The 19,739-nt window shown below is 55.3% G+C and overlaps 1 protein-coding gene across 7 annotated transcripts in view; it reads right to left on the minus strand.

Moving 5' to 3' along the window:
- Positions 1-617: 617 nt before the first annotated feature.
- Positions 618-19,739, minus strand: part of PPP1R12B (protein phosphatase 1 regulatory subunit 12B) — an 84,391-nt gene continuing 65,269 nt past the window's right edge. For 3 of the 7 annotated variants that reach the window (XM_048926301.1, XM_048926304.1, XM_048926305.1), the window contains 7 exons: positions 13,595-13,611; positions 13,011-13,155; positions 12,445-12,549; positions 12,121-12,174; positions 11,359-11,409; positions 6,403-6,582; positions 618-3,229 (listed from right to left, as the gene is read on the minus strand). In XM_048926301.1, the coding sequence (XP_048782258.1) occupies positions 6,448-6,582; positions 11,359-11,409; positions 12,121-12,174; positions 12,445-12,549; positions 13,011-13,155; positions 13,595-13,611 (507 nt within the window). In that variant the 3' untranslated portion in view covers positions 618-3,229; positions 6,403-6,447. Of the gene's footprint in view, positions 3,230-6,402; positions 6,583-10,990; positions 11,044-11,358; positions 11,410-12,120; positions 12,175-12,444; positions 12,550-13,010; positions 13,156-13,594; positions 13,612-19,739 lie in introns of all 7 variants that reach the window. The other 4 variants (XM_048926308.1, XM_048926302.1, XM_048926306.1 and 1 more) reach the window with 2 other exon arrangements.

The raw sequence follows: 19,739 nt of genomic DNA on the forward strand, positions 1-19,739 counted from the left end.
TATTAAAGAAACAGCTGAAAGGAGCCCTGCTGCCCTGCTGGTTTTGCTTCTGGGGTGAAGTTCCGGGGACACATGAGGGCATTTCAGAGCTCAGCTTTCAGCTTCACCAACTCATAGAATCACAGTTTGAGTTGGAAGGGGCCATTAAAGGCCGCCTGGTCCGACTCTGCAATGCAACCCTGGGGGTCTGCAGGGACGGGGCAGCACTGCCTCTGTGTGCAGCCCTCATCCCATCTCACACCACTGCTGCGCTCCGTCCCCTTCCTTCTCACAGCCCCTTCAGGCACTGCTCTCAGGAGGGCTTCCATCCCTGGGACCACTTTTGCAGCTCTTCATCTGGGGGTGTCAGCTTCCAGGTAGCTGAGATGGGAGGAGATGGGCTGAGATGGGAGGAGATGGGCTGAGATGGGAGGAGATGGGCTGAGGTGTGAGGAGATGGGCAGAGATGGGAGGAGATAGGCTGAGATGTGAGGAGATGGGCTGAGATGGGAGATGGGCTGAGGTGTGAGGAGATGGGCTGAGATGGGAGGAGATGGGCTGAGATGGGAGATGGGCTGAGGTGTGAGGAGATGCGCCCACCCCTCCCCAGCCCCATAAAGTCGGACTCGAAGACACAGTTTCTATTTTATCAACTCTTATTTTATTTATTTATAAATACTGTTGTGTTTACAAGCATCATAGATGTGAATATTATTCCCAAACTTTCAAACACATAATACTTATAATACTATATAACAACAACCAGTAAAACAAATCATTCATCTCAGGGTTTGAAAGGCCACTCAAAGTTGCATAAAAATACATTCTCTCCCCATCTGGAACGCAGTCCTGCTTCCTCCAGGAAGTTATTTACAGAGCCACCATCAAACTCGCAGCCACAACAGGGTTCACCCCAAGCAATAAAAACGAATTCACCCCAAGCACTGCTTAGAAAAAAAGCTCCGTGTTCTCCAAAGGAGGCACGTCTGACAAACTCAGCTTCGAGGAGGGAGCAGCGTTAAAATCCGCTTCCTTTGCGCTCCGTGCCCAGCGCAGAGCACGGCGTCGCACCCACCGCCACCTCGGTGCTTCCTGCAGACGCACTGAGAGCCCCGAGTCCTCCTCACCCGCGGGGTTTGCGCTCCCATCGTCAGCACGGAGCGTCGGCTGCGAGCACGGAGGGGCGCGCAGCGCTGCATCCCAGCGGCGCTTTGGCTCCGCGCCCTTCGCATAACGGCTCCTCGTGGGCAGAGCGCAGCGGCAGCCCCTGCAGGAAGGGGCGCAGCGCCGGTGCGGATGCTGAGCTTCTCCCAGCAGCCGGGAGCTCGGGCTGTCCCTGCCTGCGGACCGGGATTGGGACAGGGCAGCGCTGCTGCAGCCAAACCCGGGGGGAGGGTGGGAGAGAACGTGGAGAGCTGCAGCAGCGCTCACACAGGGCGCACCGAGGGAGAGCGGCGTGCAGGGAAAGCACTGACCGGAGCTCAGGGCTTAAAGCTGTTCCATAAAGCAGGGATACGTGAAGCAGTAACACTGCCTGCCCGGTGTGGGCAGCGCTCTGCAGGAGCCCCGGTGATGCCAAAGCGCTTCTCCTCGTCCCCGAAGCACAGCAGCAGAGGAACGGCCGCGCTGCACCGGAGAATGGCGCAAAGAGGAGCAGTGGGAGCTCCGTGCTGAGCTGCCCTGAGCCCAGCCAGCAGAGAGAGAGGAGAGGTGGGATGGGAGGACGGGAGGGGAAAATGGAGAATTAGAAAGAAACAAAAAAGCCCCCAGGGAGAGGAAAATGCACAGCTGATAACCAGCAGGAGGCTCCAAGAAGCCCAGGACAGGCAGATGAATTTTTACCCTGTTGAGCAAACTTAGTTGTACTCATGTTCAAGTATCCATCTGCATCTCAGCACAGAGCTGCCGTGCGCGGCTGCTGCCACTCCGAGCACGAGGAGCCCATGGCACAAAGTGGGAAACGGAGGGACAAAGGCAATGAGGGGGGAGGATGAGGGAGTGGGGCTGCACACTGCGAGGAGAGCAGTCTGGTATGGGAGCTCAGCAGGGCAGCATGCAGCACATGCAGGAGTCGCTGCCTGAATGCCCACAGGGAGAACAATTTCAAACTGTTCTGAGTCCGTACAACATACAGAGGGTTGGGTTTTGTTGTTTTGTTTTTTTTTGAGGTTTCCTTCAAGGCTGAGGCGGACTGCAAACTTCTGGTGGATGAAAAGACTCTGATGCAGCTCCCAGCCCCCAAAGACCCCCGGGCACCTGGAGCACAGCTACTGCAGCTCCGTGCCCAGTGCCCCAAAGCCCACCTGCGAGGAGCTGTGCCACCAGGGCTCATTGCCCCCCTCATTTCCATTCCCCAGAAACAAAACCGTTCTGCGGTTCAGCTGGTCAGCCTGATGCTGAAAAGCCATTGCAGGACCTGAAATATCTGCCCAGGCTCCTCTGCAGGGCTCTGCCTGATGGCAGCCTCCCAACCAACACCCCACACCAGGCTCCTTCTTCAGAAAGTTTGGCAAATGTCTGCAATTCCATCCTGAGAACAGCGGTCCGGGTGCAGGTCCCAGGTGCTGCTGAGTGCAGGGAGCTTGGTGGGAGCCACAGGGTTTGCAGCACAGCACCCCATCACCAGCTGCACAGGAGGGGCACTCACCCACCAGATCTGCAATCTGACATTAAATAAAAACCAGCCAGGTCTCTGTGCAAAGCAGCTCTGCTTTGAGGAGCTCTGCTGCCGTTCCTCGTAGCATCACATTTCAACCAAAGTCCCACATTGCACACAGGCTGATGGGTGTCTGCAGAATCCTGGCCCACGGTCCAGGTCCCACCTGCAAAGGGCACAGATGTGCAGCACCAGCTCCGTGGGCATCGCTTTGCACAGCAGAGCTCCTTCCCACACACCGTGGGCTGCTGGAAGGAGAAGTTTTGGCAGCTCAGCACCACTCCACATCCTCCTCCCTTGAGTCAAACGTCCGAGATAGCACAACATGCTGAAATTAAAACAGAATGGCCGGGGTGTGCGCTGTGGGGGGGAAAGGGCAGACAGGGAGCGTCCAGCCGAGGGCAGGGAGGAGCGATGCTGATGCCGTGGCTGCAATGCTGCTGCGCAGGGGGCAGGAGGAAGGGGCAGGGCTCAGCAGGGCACCCCCCCGTCCTGCAGCTCGGCTCCCTACTTGGAGAGTTTGCTGATGACACGAATGAGTGCCCCGTTTTCGTCCTTCAGCCTTTGATTGTCCGATTTCAGCTCCGTCAGAATCTGCACAAACACAAAGAGGGCCGGGGTTACAGCAGGGCTGGGGCTCAGCTCAGCTCGGCTCCTCACACAGCAAAGCCCCCAGGAAAGCGGTGCCACGGAGCTCGGTTGGGACCATTTCTGAGCCCTTTCATCCAAACCTCCTCCCACAGGGCCTGGCAGAACAGAAAGCTACCAAGGCAGCTTTTCCCTGTGTCCATTTCCCCATTTGTCCAGGCCTGACACGTTTTCTGCCTTGGACTTCTAACTCAGGATGGGGCTGAGATCTTTAGAGCTGATCTTTAGAACAAAGCATCTCTTTGGGATCACACAACATTTAATGTCAGTGCTCACACTGTGGTCCCACAGAACATCCCAGAGAGCTGCACAATGAGTGGCTGCAGCGGAGAAAAAACACAGACCTCCAATTAAACAGAGAGGGAAACAAACACCACCAACAGGACCTTCCCAGCACCTCCTCCTGGCCAACAAACCCTGACCCTCCTGCTTCCCACACTGCAGCCCCTCAGGGAGCAGCTCTGGGGCTGCCCAGGCAGGAGGAGCAGAACAGCACTGGTGCTGTGTGTGGGGGTCCCAGCTGGAGGTGGCACAAAGCCCAGCGAGCTGAGCACTGACTGACCTGCGTCAATGCAGACCTTGGAGGAATTCCCCTGAAATGAAATCCCCACTGCAGAGCTGCTCTGCCTTCTCCCCCTTGGCGCTGGAGCCCTGGCCCTGCCTGCAGGCAGCTCTACCCCAGCTCACAGCAGCGCTGCTCTGCGTCCCTGCACAGCTCCTGTAGCCCCATGTGCTCCATCCCCTTCCCAAAGGAAGAGGCACCAGGGGCTGCACCCCACCACACAGCGGCCATTGGAACAGATGCTGTGGCTCACCATGGAATGAAGCCAAATTGCAGGCAGTGCCCAACACCGAGTGCCCAGGAATGGTGAGAAGGGCAAAGGGTTTGTGCCCTCACTCTGCACTTCCATTCCCTGCCAGTGACTCATCCTCACTCTCTGAAGGAGCAGTGATGCTTTGGCACAGGCTGCCCAGAGGTCACAGCGCTCAGACGCTGTGGGCACTGAGGAGATGGCGGTGGGCACAGCGTGGTGGGGCTGGGGATCTCAGAGGTCTTTTCCAGCCTTCACGACTCCATGGTTCTGAGCACACTGCTTCCACGTCCACAGCAATCGAAGGGCTGAGCCGTCTGCTGAGGGCTGCACACAGCCCCCATCCCCTCTCTGTCACTGCCTGGGGTGGCGCTGCAGCATCCATCCCCATTTCACAGCTTACCGATGCTGGCTGTGCTTTACAAAAACACTTCAGTGCAACTTTGGTGATTTATTGGAACGGGAGGAATGGAACAACGTGCTTCCTGAAGCTTCCTGGCTGTTGCTCGGCTCCATCAGTTTCCAGTGAAGCTTTCTGGAAGTCACACGTCAGCCTTGCAAAGTGCAGAGCCTCTCGAGCAGAGGGCACTCCTCCCTTCACTGCAAACCAGGCTCAAGCCCCACAAAATAAACAGCACGTGAAGCAGGGCTGTACTGCAGGGGTCTGAGCAATGCTGCTCTGTAAAGGTCTGTTAGAATGGCACAGAGGGACGGGGCCAGGAGGGCTCAGCCCCACGATGCTGATGTGCAGCGTCAGCACAGAGCGAGCTGCGAGCTGAGCTGTGTGCACTGCGACACACAGAAGGTGACACTGCAGAAATGATGTGGATTTTGGAAAATGAGATTCTCCGTGAAGTGCCACTGCAGTAAATCTGTCAGTTGAGAACAGTGACACGGCTGTACAGCTGTGATGTCCAAGGACAGCAAGGAGAGCAGCTGACAGGCAGCAGCAGCATCCCCTGCTGCACCTAAGAGGAGAGCTGAGGAAACCCAGCAGGGACGCAGCGCTGCTCCAGCAGGCAGCACTCAGCCTGCAAGCAAGCGGGGAGCGAGCATCCATCAACACCACAGCCTGCAATGGGACAGGGAGCAACGGGCAGAGAGGGGAAGCGGAGCTGCAATGGTTTCCTAACAGAAGAAGAGAGACAGGTGGCTTAAAGTCGGTGAAGCATCGCTGCTTTGAGGCTGTGGGAACAAGGGGGGCAGGGCCAGGCATGGGGCGACTTCTGTGGACTCAAAGCAGGCGCGTGGGGAGGCCGTTCCCTCTGACCCACAACACAAAGCAGCCGGAGCAGATCGTGGGCTCTGGCACTGAGGCTCGGGGAAGGGAAGCCCCAATTCCCCTGCTTAGTTTGTTTCTATGGTTAATCATCTCTGATATAATTTGTGTGCTAAGAATAGGCTTTTTCGTACCTCAGTGCCACTTCCATCCCACTAGAGCACAGTGGTTCTTTTTTCCTTTAGGAAAAAATAGCCCTGTCTGTAGGGACCCAAATATCCCTAGTAACCTGCAGAAGGCGTGCAGGACCCAGCGAAGGGAGGAGGCACAGCTTTATGCCAGCACTGAGGCAACGGAGCAGCAGGAAAGGATGCAGTGTGACGTGAGGGTGCAGCTCCCAAGGCTCACAGCCCCATTTCTCTGCAGTGACTCCCAGCACACAGTGAGTGCACACTGCAGGTCGGCTCCGCTCTCACCGTCCCGCAGGAGGCAGCACGGATGCTGCAGTGCTCAGCTCACACCTCCACCTTCCACTGCTTCACAGGAGGGAAGGAGCTTGTTTTCATTGCTTAAGAAAACAAGAGAAAGTGCCGAAGGCTGATCGGTTTGGGATTCTCTTGAAATCACCTTCCTCTCTAAAATGCGCATTTTTCATGACGCCCCTGGAAACTCATTAATCATTCATCGCGACTTTGCATAATGCCAGCATCCTGCTGAACTCAGCCTGCCGACACCTCGATCAGACACACAGCACAGCGATGGCAAGGGGCACCGCCACCGACGGCAGCCGGCTGCTGAGCCACAGGGAAGCACCCGAGCTCCCAGCCCTCGGTGCCACCCATCCGCTGCCGTGCCGGGTCCTGCTGCTCTTCCGGGCAAGGAGAAAGCAGCCCCCCCTGCTGCGGGCTGTTAGTGGGACGGCGGAGGCCAGCAGCTGCCAAGCAGAGCGGGGTCAGCAGAACTGAGAGCACACCGTGCGGGGAAGCCCTGCCTGGAGAGCAGCGAGCCGGTGCTTGCAGACCGTCGGCCGCATGCAGCCTGCAGCCCAGCCAGCCAGGGGAGACACGGCCACGGGAGCGGAGACCTGCCTGGAGGATGGAGGAGGGAGGCGAGATGAGCCGGACGGCAAATGGCTACAGCTCCTCTGATTCGGAGGGCTTGGCAGGCAGCGAGAGCCTGGCCACAACCCGCGTCAGAGCCCTGTTCTCGGCCAGCAGCTGCTCGTTCATCTGCCTCAGAGTGTGAATCTGTTTGAGCTGGTGGAGGTTCTGCAGAGAGGGACAGGAGGGGACGGGAAGATACGGAGAGAACACACCGTGGAGACAAAAGGGCACAGAAAGGTGAATTTAGTCCACAAGGGGTAAAAGAATAGAGAAAAAGAAAAGAGAAATGAGTAGCGGCGAGTGCTGGGTGGGCAGCAGCTCAGATGTGCACACTGAAAGCCCTCCGGCGCACTGACAGCATGTGGGGAGCCTGCCCTTCCCCCAGGGACCCCAAAGCCTTTAGAATGCTCCTAAGTAAGCGGATTTCCCACCCAAAGCAGGATGGTCCTTAAGGGTGATTTTCTAATGACCCATAATGAGCTCCACCAGACACAGCTGTGGGAGTGAGCCACTGTGCGAACCATCATGCTGCCCCACCGCCACCATGGGCACGGGGAGCACTGGGAGCACTGGGAGCACTGCTGGCACCTGAGAGTTTCTGTGCCACTCCTCCCATGCATCTCTGAACACCGAAGCAGCTGCGCAGCAGTGAGCAGAGCTGCAGCAGAGCCTCTGCAGGGCACAGAGCTGAGCCATGCTCACAGCCATGCTCACAGCCAGGCTCTTGGCTCTGCTCCCCACAGCTGTGGGGTGGGCATGGGTTTTTCCAAATAACCCGGCCCAAATTCAACTCTTCTTTGCCACAGGGCTCAGCCTTCAGAAGGAAAAAGGTAAGAACTGAAAGCACTCGTTTTTAATGATGGGAGCTTGAATGAGAACAGCCTGAGGAGGAGGCAGACAGAACACAGTGCTGCTCAGTACAGAAACCACAAGAGCACAGAACAGGACAGGAATGGGCGCCCAGGAGGGGTGGCACAGCCACACTGCGGCACCGAGACACGGCGTGGAAGCACAGGGGGAGGCAGAGCAGAAAGCTGGGCAGACATCACTGCTGCTCACACAAGGAGGACGCATCTCCAGCAACACTACAGCAAAATGGATCGACACCAACAATGAATGGACACCAGGAGGTGTGAGGGCCGAGCGCTGCCTCCTGCACTGCATCCCTGCCCTGGGGTGGGGGCAGGAAGGGAAGCACCCTCCAAAGGAGGGATTTTGGCTTCAAGAGACAAATCCCAGCCAAGGCAAAGCGCCCTCCGTCCCTCCTGCAGCCTCCCCACACCTGTGTGTGTGGGGATGGAGGAGATGAAGGGGCTGCAGGGAGCTCCTTCCTGCCATGGGTCCCAAGGCAGCACTGCCTGCAAAATGACACCACCCTTAGCCAGGGCAGCGTTGGCACAGCTGTGAGAACTTCCACCTGATGTGCATGGAGCTGCCGGAGCTCCGCACAGAACTGCTGCATGCAGGGATGTTCTGTTTGAGGGCTCAGTGCCACACAGAAGCATTTTGGGCAGCCAGCAGTGCAGCCCCAGCTGCCCCTAAGCACTACCTTTGCTCCTCATGAAGGAACGGAGACCGTGTCCAAAAGCCTCACGATGCCAACGAAGGGATGCAGAGCAGGAAAGGATGGGGCTTGAGCCCAGCTGGCTGTGCAACTGCTCCTGCATCCAAGGGAGCACAGCTCCTGCTGCCTGGCCTTCACTGCACCGCTCTGACACCAGACAGACAGACAGCTCAGGGGACAGACACCCTCCCCATCCCCAGATCCCAGCCAGCACGACCTGCCCCACTGTGCCGGCTGGACAGAGGACAGACAGACATCACTGTGTCCATCCTGCACCCAGGAGCTGCTGGTTGGACTGCAAGGGCCGTTTGTTCCTGCGGTATCGCAGCTTATAAATGCTCTCTGCTTTATTACAGCTGAGCATCTGGCTGGCAGAAAATGGCCAACATATGTAGAACGCAGTGCGTGCTTCGTGGGGTGGAAAGGATTGTGATCACTTCAGAGACCATCCTCGCTTCCCACACCAACAGAGCACGAACTGCAGCACAGCACGACGCAGACGCAGCTCAGCTCAGCGCGCTGTGCAGCTGGGAAAGGATCACCTGTGCAAAAATGTGCGTGTGCTGCAGGTCGGATGGCTTCCTATTTATCATGCTCAAAGACAGCGAGCGAAGGCTGAGAGCTGGGCTGAAGCCAAAGGCAAAGACCAGAATGTGGATGATCCTGCTGTGATTGCTTATCGCTCTGCTTGATTCTTGGCTTACAGAAAGCAGGCTCCTCGGTTCAGCTGTACTTGCCTTCAATTAAAGGGTTTTGTGCCTGCAACACTCAGGGAAATCAGGATGCCCAAAGCATGCACAATGTACCAAGCCAGGAGGTGCGGCGCTGCTTCAGAGTAAAGAAGCTTCTGTGACCTTCAAGGAAAATTGCTGTGTTAAGTTGGGACCTCAGGCACTTGGCATTGAAATCAGTTCAGTGCAAATGCTAATTTTCTTTCTCCTTCCTCAGCCAAGTTGCTGCTGTATCTCCAGTCAAACCCTGCAGTCACTCAGGAACATGCTGTACTGCTGTGTCACCTTCCCAAGGGCTGCAGGAGCCCCTCCAGCACCACGGAGCTCCCTGCCATCACCAGTTTCACCATGCTCCTCTCCCCTTCTTGGCAGCTTCACCAGCAGCAGCTCAACTTATGGAAGGAACAAAGCTCGTAAGCTCAGCTTGGGCTGAACTACACAGCATTGCTGTCACAGCAACCCAGGACCTTCCTGTGACATTGCTGTGCCTCCTCTTCCCAAGGAGTCAGCTGCTCCCAAACTGCTCTGGACTCAGTGCCAGCCAAAGAGCAAACAGCTGCAGGTGAGCCCTGATGGACTGGTTCCATTCAGATGCTGGGAAGAATCCCAGTGACTGCAGTATGACTCAGAACCCAACGCCATGGCATGGCTGGGATTCCCCTTGCTGCTCTCCACCTTATAGGGAACTGGTGGATTTGCTTAAATTGCTCTTTCTGATGCTGCTCAATAGCTATTCAGTTAGCAAAAGTAGCAGGAATGCAAGCATAGCCAGTACTAAGAGATTTGTTTTCCTGGCACTACTGACTCAGCAGGGACTAATACAGATGTTCTGCAGAGGTTATCTCATTCTACACAAGCAAAGCTGGGCTGCATCCTGCTTTAAGACGTGATGTAAGTGGACGTGGAAAGCCTGCCTTCCTTCTGGACTTCCACTGTCAGAGCCTTCACACTTGTTTGCATGTCACAGCACAGTCAGGTGCTCAACACATGCTCGAGTTTTTGCAAAGCCTGGTGGGGTGGAAACCCAGCAGTGCCTCAGAAGAGACACTTTCAAATTTCACATCTATTTATTCCACTAACAAAAGGCTGCTTGGGTCTGCAGAAAGAGGCAGCATCACTCCCAAGGAGCTGAGCTCGTTCTCAGGCAGACCACGGGCTGCTGCAGCCACGTGCTGCCTCCTGCATGGCCAGCAGCTTCAGGGTAACACAGGAACACACCAGACTTCACGTGCTGCTTTTCCCACAGCACCTTCTCAGCTCCCATCCACCTGCAGCTCCCGGCTCCCCCAACCAGAGAAGCTGTGGCTGTGTCCAGCAGTCCCTGCAGGCATCTTCTCTCATTAATTGCTTTCTGAACCAATAGAAGTGCTCAAAACCAACAGGCCACTAGAGGACACCAATTTGTCTTTCTACTCCATGGACTGAACTGGTTTGTGAAGAGATCTGCAGGGCTAAAGCAATGCCACAGAGTGCTCCTGCCTGTGCTTTCTCTTGGAGGCTGCATTTCTGGAATGATGGGAAAGTCCCTCCGGAGTTCATGGCTGCCACTTGCTGAGAGGAGGAAGGATTTGGAATCCAGGCACCCTCAGCCCTTGGTTGCTCCCCTTTGAGCACATCCACATTCATTTTGTCCTCTTTGAAAGACCAAGAGAGCCTTTGCAGCAAGACTCCACCAAATTGTTGAGACTTATTGCAGTAGAAGACGCAGCAAAAGCCAATCTATCCTTTCAAAGGTGTATGCCTGGTAAAGATATGAAGCTTGAAATAGAAGCACAAAGCGGGAACCACCTTGAGGGTGGCAGGAATCATTTCCATCAGTGCACCGCTGACATCCCCAGGTCCTGCCTTGTCAGAGCGACGCGGTCCCACCTGGATCATCCTCAGAGGGGAGGGAAGCACAGCACGCAGGACCAGAGGGCCACTCTGTGAGGACAAGCATTCAAGTGCAGCATAAAATCACGGAACGCTGCAGGATCACTGTGAAGCTGGAGGTGCACCCAGGTGGCAAACACTGCATCTGCACTGCGGTGCTCCCTGCCAGCCGCGGGGCTCCGTCCCAGCAGGGCCACGGGAGGGGAAGGCAGGGAGCAGTCGGTGGGTGGGCTGGGAACAGCAAGCCATGCTGGAGTTGGGAGCAAATTCCTCTTTGCTGAGATCCATTCCAGCCTGACTTACTGACGCAGCCTTCCACAAACATGCTGTAGGACAGAAATGCAATCACTGTGTGCTCTGTGCTGGCCAGTGCGCGTGATCTCAAAAGCCAGCTTTGTCTTCTTACCCATCTGGAGGGAGCCACAACGGCTTCGCTTGGGCTGCAGACTATCCAGCAAACTGAAACTCACGGATGCCACAGGTTAGTCTCAGAAAGCATTTGGGGAGAATAGCCTTCACAGTTCTCAGGGCAAACAACATAACAGGTAGAACACACGGTGCGATTCGATGGATGCTAACAGAGGGCTCAACACTACTCCATGTTTGGAGAACACAGCCATTAAAGCAAGGCCTGGATGCACAACGGAAGGCACTCAGAGGTGAGATGAGCCCCTTCCCATGTATATCTTTAATATCCTACTCCTGGGTGACAGTCCCAACAGACGTTAATACAAAGCATCAAAATCACAACAGAGGGAACAGATTATTCCCTACCTTCATCTCCTCCTCCATTTCAGAGAGTTTCCGCTCCAGGGCTCGCTTCTCCTGTTTACAGGGATTCATAACAGAGACGGTCAGAGGTGTTTACAAGAAAAACAAAGCGTGTTCTCTTTTAAAGAAAAGCAAAAGTCTTGCATTTCTATGGGAGCCATCACCAAAAAGCACCTCAGAGCACTGCACAGCCAGGAGCAGAGCAGACGGACGTGGCAGCAGGCCGTGTGCTGGGGCCCATTTTGCCCCTACACGTGAGGTGGAGCACAGCTCTCAGGTCCATTCCAACCTGACCTCAGGGTCAGTTAAGACTCAGCCAGACACCACAGCTTAACTTATTGCAACAAATCCGACTGCTTGTTAGGAGAACGGAACGTTCAATCCATCAGATTTCAAGAGTAATCACAAGGATGGACACCCAGCCCAAGCTTTGTCTTGTTTCTCCCTCCCTCCTGAAAGTTCTTATTTATAAGGATCAATAACATTTTAAAGCATAAAGGACTGACAGCCCTGTAGGGCCGTGCAATACAATCTGCTGCTCTGTCGCTTCCTATAATGAAAGAAGGAAGTCAGAACATGGCTGATCTGCAAAGAGAGCAGAAAAGTCTCAGGCACAAAAAGGTCAGAACACAATTATAGCCGTGCACTGCTCTGCAAGGCAAAAATGTAACATCTTTTAATTAACACTTTCCTTCCAGAAATTAGCATGCCCTATAGAGCAGCACAAGGCAAAGACAGAACCCAGAAGAAAGCAGACACACATACCCTTTTCTCCATCTCCAGCATGCTGGACCGGTCAGAAGTTTTCTCCTGTTTCTGCTATGTAATTAAAAATAGAAAGCTATTAAAATGGAGAGGCATTCACACGATGCTGTACAAAGGCTGGACAGCCCACAGATGCACTTGCCCAGAGAAGCAGCAGTCCTTAGAGAATCACACACACCACACTGCTTTCTGTGCGATGTGACACCAGTCTCCCCTGCAGCAGCTTCCCTCCTGAGCGCTGCATCCCTCCCTCACCACAGATGTGTTGGCATGGCACGGGGCAGCGCTCGCTTTGCCCAGCAGAGGAGCAGCTCTTGGCCTTACCTGGGCTGCCTTTTCCAACTTGGATTTGATGTCAGCCAGCTCGAGCTGCGCTTCTTGCAGTTTTGACTTCAGCTTTTGATTTTCAGACAGGGCGCTTTCGTACAACTGAAATGCAAACGTTTCAATTGACAGGGCTGCTCTTCAGCCACTGTGCTCCAAACAGACACTTTTCACACGGCCTTTGCCTCACGCACACCTGGCAGCCCGTGTTACTGATTTCAAGGATTGCATTGAAAGCTTCAGAGCTTTCAGAACAAATAATTCCGGAGTGTCCTAGCAGCACAAAATGATTCAGCTGGGGGTGCACGCTGTGGCCATGCTGGTAGCATTCAAGGTCAGCCTTTTCTTCTCCTTTAAAATCCCTCCCCCATCTCTCCAGCCCGATCCCTCACTCCCTGTTCCCCAGGGGGTCCCTTCACCCCCTGTCCTGTTTTAGCCCTCTGTAGGACTGATGCATTCGAGAACAGCGAGCATCATTCCCAAAGGCAATGGAAACAGACAATGCTCCAAAGATGGTGCAGCTTCTGAGGTGCAGCCAGTGACAACATTACATACAGAAACCCCACCTTTTTGTAGTCCCTGTTGCTCTCCTCTTCTGCCCTGCTGCTGAGGGCTGCTAGGCGGTTCTCTCTGCGGCTGTAGGCACTGGAGCGGCTGGAGGCACGGTCGCTGTAGGAGTCACTGGTGGCAGGGGCTGTAGCTGCTTCCAACCTGCAAGGCAAAGACGCAGCACTGTGGAGCAGCTGCAACGCAGGGAATGCCAGTGTGACACAAAGGCAAGCAGAGCCCCGTGCTGAACCAACTGGGAACAGCCCAGCGGATATCAGCCCAAACCCCAGCAGGCAGCAACGTCCCATGCACTGCTGGGATCCCACCTTCATGGTGGGAATGGGCTCCATGCAATGGGATGTTGAAGGTTTTGATCTGCTCATGGCTGGTGGGTGACTGGAGGAGCAAAGGAACAAAGCAGAGTGGCCCAACAGCTGAGCTGAGCTGAGAACCCACTGGTCAGAGCCAGGGACGGCTTGTGCCATTGATGTGAAGGAGGGGAACCCCCAGAGCTGTGCAAAAATGGGACACAGAAAAAAGTCTTAAATCTAAAATATTAAATAGGAAAAAAAAAAAAAAACCCGAGAAACAAAGTTCTTACCTGGAAAGTCGTTCATGCTGAAGGAAAGAGGGGGAAAAAAAAGAAAAAAAGGGAATTAATGACCAATGAACTAACAGTGCAGCCCCAGCAGCACGTTGCTCCCACCCAGCACACACAGCCTGCTCCAAACTGCAACCCAGCGACTGCTGCAGAGCCTTCTCAACTGCTTCTGCTCCTCTGAAGCGTTTCAGATTTCATTTCCTTCACAAACCCAAAACCTACACAGCCTTGGCTTTTAAATCCTTGCTGAAGCCCATTCCTGGGCCCCAAACTCATCTATTGTTTCCCTTTCACATCAAATAGCCGTGCTTTGATCGCTGCCCACCTTTTCTCCACAGCCAAATACCCACAAGGAAGGAGAGCTTTGCAGGGCGAGAGGAGCTCAGCAGGAGCCGTGGGGAGGCTGAGGAGCTCTCAGCCCCACAGAGCCTGGAGCACATCAGGCTCTTTCTTCCCCACCTGCATTCCCATCACAGCAGAGCAATGCCCAGCTCTGCCTTCGCTGCAGCCGCTGGTGCTCTTAAAGCACACTGACCTGGGCCAGAGGGGATTACAGGAGTTTTGCTTGGCGCTGCTGTGTCCTGCGGGGCCAACTGTGGTAAACCACAGCTTGTAGTGGAGATCTCTGCACTGGGCAGTTTTCTCCTACCAATGCTGAAGTCAAACAGAACAGCACGGGCTCCTGTGGGATGCACTGCTCCCATCCTCGGCTTCCCCCCATGAGCTCCTCTGAGCATGGGTGCATTGAGCACAAGGGCTGTGCTCAGCCTGCACTGCAGCAGGAACACAACAACACGGCAGGTATTGCAAGTCACCACATTTCTAATTCCTCCAACCCCAACACAACCCCCGTCTTCTGTTCAAGAAGGAAACCACCCCACACAGCCCTCCGTCACAGGAACCGTGGGGCCTTGGCCAGGACAAAGGAACTGAACCAAAGCTGAAGCCTCACAGCTGGAGAGAACATTCAGCTGGAGCTGCTAAATCCAAAGCCCAAACCCTGCTATCAGTTGGCATGTCCTCCCCAGGGCTGTGCCTGCAGGAGCTCCATCCGGCTGAGCACAGGGCTGCAGCAGAACCACGGCAGCAGCTCCAGCCCTGTGCTACAGCCTGAATGTCCCGAGCTGGAAGGGGCCCACAGGGAACTGCATCCTTCCCCAGCCTTCCACCTGCAGCCGCCTCCCAGCGCGGTGCTGCAGTGAAGTGGTGCTTCTGAGACACAGATGATACCATATAAAGGCCGGGTCTGGAGAGCAGAGGCTGAACAGAACTCTGCAGCCACTGCTGGCAACGGCCCCGCTGTGATGGAATCACAAACCAGCTTCCACCAGAGGATCGCTCCTCCTCTCGCTATTACCGTCAGGGAAGGAAGGGATTTTTCTTTTGTTTTAGATCAGTTTCTGTCTCAGCCTCTTCTTGAGGTCTGCACACAGGCTATGCTGGTACCCCAAGGACCAGCTTTCTCCATTCTGCTTATAAAACGATGACAGAAGAGAGGAGCCATTTCCACCAGGCCCAGCTCCCTTCCAGCCCAGCCCTGCCCTGCATTCGGCCACAGCACCCTCAGAAACCTCCAACTGCAGCTGGGCTGTCCTCCCTGCAATCACTGCTTCTCTGCTCAAACAACCAAATGCCATTTAAATGGCAGCAGCATCACCTGCCGTGCTGCCCGAGGGAGCAGAGCACTGCATGCCCTGAGCTCAGCGCCGCAGCCTCAGCCTCCATCGCTCCCTGAAGGAGCAGAGGGCAGCAGCAGCTGAGCCCACCAAGCAGAGCCCTAGGGTTCAAGCAGTGCTGAGAACCAGCTGTACCGACTCTACAAATGCACCATCGTATTTTCCACATTTTTTTTCCCACTGGTAACATGGAGCTGCTCTGTCAGCATCGCCCCCAGCGCTGCGTTTCCCCAGGGATCCGAAGCTCCACAAGAACCAGCAGCAGCCACGGGAACACGGGGCTGTGCCATGAGCTTCCCCAGCTAAACAGGGTCAGGGCGGGGGGAGGAGGGCCCCAGGGAGCAGCACGGCTGCCCTGGTTCTGAAAGCAGCGTGCAGCCAGGCAGGACCTGCAGCCCGGGACGTGAGCGCTGATGGCTGGTAAAGGAAAACTTCGACACGCAGAGCAGAGCTGCAGGGAGCGCTGCCAGGTTTCTGGTCAGCATCAGTGCTCAGAGCTCTCGCAGCAGGAGAATGGGAGTGGGGTTTGCACGTGCACCCCGACCTACAGCCACACACCTCGGGTCACATCCTTCCTCCTGGCTGTGGGATGGCAGCACAGTGCTGGGGTGGCACCACTTGGCTACTGCTGCCAGCTCCCCTGGGCTGGGGTAGAGCTGGCTGAACCCCACAGGGCTGCAGAACACAGGGCATGGGAGGAAACAGCTCCCATGGGAGCAAACAGCATATGGAATCATACAGAGGTTTGGGTTGGAAGGGACCTTACCACCGTTTAGTTCCAACCCCCAACTCCAGGCAGGGACACCTCACAGCACGCCGGGTTGCTCCAAGCCGATGCTGCGCAGTGCAGGAACGCTGCAGGGTTTGGGTTTTGGATGGAGGAAGGCAGGAGTTTTCCCTTCAAAATACACAAACTCTCACAGCTGTTTGAAGTTCAGTAAGGTAAAATTAAAACCAAACTCCTCGCGGAAGGTTTGGCTGAAATGAAGCCCTGAAATGCAGCGCCAAGAGGGGCTCAGCCTTCTGCCAAGGCAGACATTGCCCCATGGCTTCCAGATGCATTCTTCTGCTGCTCACACCTGACCCAGCACAGGCAGAACAAGTCCACTATTTACATTTCCACCCCCCAAAAAAAGATGCTGTTGGAAAATTTCATGGTTCTTTATCTCCCATTGGCCAACCTCGGGAAAGTCCGCACTATTTTAAGATAGCTCCCAAGGAATTCATTTTGGTGCTTTGTTTCAGGGATCTGATCACCCCCATGATCAACCGCCACTTTGCAGGATCCCAGGGCACAGCCACAGCCCCACTTCCCCCCCAAACCCACACAGAAAGCCCCCAGAACTCCTCTAACAGTGTTGACAGCCATCCTCCTGCTGCAGACTGCGCTGTCTGCTCCCAGCCCACTGCAGGTTTGCTGCTCTGCTGCACGGCTGCTGCAGGAGGGTCAGCCCCTGTGCACGGCGTGCAGCTGGCAGGGAGCGTGGGGCTGCACTGCAAGAGCTGTGGGGAGGAGCAGGGATGGGTTTGGTGCGTGGTGCAGCTTGCAGTTGGACCTGCGGTCTGGGCACAACCAGTGCTCAGGAAGTTTGGTTTTCCAAAGGGTGCAGAAGAATTACAAGGTCTGTTTTGAACTCTGCTTCTCTGAGGTCATTGCCTCGCTGGGAAAGCTGCTGTGCTGACCCAGCGCTGCGGCTCAGCTCCCCGCCAGCTCCAGCCTGGTGATGGATGCTGCTGCCTTCCGCCCGGGCTGCACCGCTGCGAATGCAAGGATCACAAATCCCACTGCCATGATTGATAACACAGCCAAACCACCTCCATCTAACCCCCAACTCCCCAAAGCCTTACGCAAAGCATGTTTTCACAACCGATAAATCAAAAAGCTTTGCTTAAGAAAAACTGCTGTTACTGAAGCATAATATTAAAAGCCCATCTGAGCTGGAATAGCAGCCTTGGCTGCTGCCTGCAACACATTGCATTGCTTACGGCACGAAACAAACACGCAGCTGGGGGGGCTGACAGCAGCAGCACCTCCATGGCCCCAGCACAGGCAGCTCCTCTGTGCTCCCCCCACCCCCTGCCTCAGTTCCCCACTCCTCCGTGGCCCCTCGGCTCAGCCCCAGCTGCACTTCATTACTGCTGGCTCTGGGGGATAGAGCTCACTGTGTAAAGCACTGAGCTGGATTGTAGTTTAATTTAGGAGAGGCCACAACTCAGAAACCTGGGTCTGCTGCTCTGATTCCTTTTTTTCCCTTCTTTTCGAAGGGATCAAGTTTTATTGCTGAAAAACTTCATTTTGCAAAGCACTCCAGACATGAGGAAATCAAAGCTGAGGGGCCAAGTGACTGAGAGGAGGAGATTGCTGCTCCCAAACTTCTTAATGCCATGGGGCTGCAGGCAGCAGCTCCTCCCCTGCCCTGCACACACTGCTGGGCATTCCCAGGTGTTATCATGGTCTGTTTAAATATCTATTTGGAGCCCCAGTTGCAGCTGCTAAAACCAACCTGTCCTGTTGCAGCCACGTAGCATTTCTGTGACAACTGCATGGGCACAGGGAGTGCTTGCATGGAAAAGCCATTAGGAATGCTGAGGTATGCTGGGCTGTCTGCACTGCACGGAGCATCCTGTGCTGTCAGTTAAAGCTGTTGGTGCTGCCTCCCTCTCTCCTCATTTGTTTCTGTCTAAAACAGCTCTGGAGCTGCTGCCAGAGGTGATCTGAGCCCAAACCTGCCCGAGGATGTCAGCTCCAAAGCTTTGCTTCTTCAGGACTGACCTCAGCTACAGGGGGTTACTAAAAAGAACTGACAAGTCCGTGTAAAAAACAAAACCAACCCAAGAAGCAGAACAAGCTAACCTGAGGTCAGCACTCCGCATCTGTCACCAGGGGCAGCTCCAAGGACAGGGCAGCACCTCCAGGGTGGGAGCCAGCACAGATGTGCCTGGAGCTGCACAGGTCCAGCTGCAGTGCCCAGAGGCAGTGGGGCAGACTGAGCCCTGCCAGCTTTGTTTGCTATGGGTTCGTGTTCCTCTTATGGAAAACAAAGCTATAATGGGCTCCTGCCACTGCAGTAAACACTGGTTTGCAATTCAGAGGTTAGAGTGGTTTTCTGCCTCTGGCTTCCATCCGCTCTCCCCTTCCACCCATTCCCATCCCACAGCACCTCCCCGTCCCCCCTGGGCTGAGCCCAGATCAGATCTCCTCCTCCTCACCCCTTCTGCACACCGGGCTCCCCCTGCAGCACTGGGCAATCCCACAACAGCACTGCGATCCCAGGCAGCCTCTCCCCATCTGCTGACCTGGATCCCTCCGTGGAGCAGCACAGAGCAGGCGCTGGAGGGGAAGGGCAGGAGCCGTGCACACCGTGCTGGTGTTGCACCTCGTGCCTCCAGCTCTGGGAGCAGCCAGATCCCGATGGGATTTCAACACATGGGAAACATCATCCCACCCTGCCAGCCACAGCACCCTGCAAGAGCCCTCCCAGGGCAGAAACGACTTATTTTGGTGATATGGACACGCAGTGGGGCCACGTCTGCCTAGAAAATACCACAGGGTTGGAGCATGGCCTCAGCCAGCAGCCTGTGGACACTGAGGAACTGCACACTCCCTGCTTGCCTTTGGCTTGAATCAATGGCTTGATTCCTAGGAAAGGAGGAGAGCTGAGAAAGTTTCACTACAGAGCCACAGTCGGGGTGTAACACTTCACATGGGTCACTGCATGCACCAGGGCTCCTGCTATGGACATAAGGGTGCTCGGAGCTGCCCAGCCCTGAGGATGACTGCATGCTCCCAATGCATTTCCAGATATGGGCATTTACAGAGGAAACAAACAAAACACAACAAAAAGAAGAGCAACAAACAGAACCCAGAAGGATTTCTTGCTGATATCCATCTAAGGAACAGGACGCCTGAGAAACAACCAGCGATCGGAGCAGCAATAAACAAACCAGGCAGTGGAAGGAGCACAGCCTGAGGTTAATTGCCTTAAAGTTCAAGTTTCGGTATCCTACGTTTTTGCTGGCTAAGGGGAGAGGACAGCAGTTTCTGCACTGTGTAATGAGCCAGCAGTGCAGACACGAGGAGAAGAATGTCTGGAAACAACCGGCCTGACCCCGCTCCCATGCAAGCAGCATCACTTTTATCACCAGCAGGACGAGCCCAGGCTGCTCAGTGCAGACCAGGAAGATAAAGGTTCCTGGAGAACTGTTTGCAGAGCACTTGTTATCCCCTCAAGCTGTGCAGCACAGCAAATGATTTGTGCAGCTCTGCCTAATGCCAGAGTACAGCGGGCACCTCTAATAACTGCAGCCATGCTCAAATGGTCACAGTGCCGTTCAGCAGAGTGAGAAGGGGCCACGAGGTGCTCCCCCCCATTGCCAGGTGGGGCTGTGATGGCAGCAGGAGCTCCAGAGGCACCCGAACACCCCCAGAAAGTGCAACAGTGGACCGGCAGCACTGCCTGGGGGTGGGG

Source organism: Lagopus muta, chromosome 24 (assembly GCF_023343835.1).
Source record: "Lagopus muta isolate bLagMut1 chromosome 24, bLagMut1 primary, whole genome shotgun sequence".
NCBI classification, from domain to species: Eukaryota; Metazoa; Chordata; class Aves; order Galliformes; family Phasianidae; genus Lagopus; species Lagopus muta.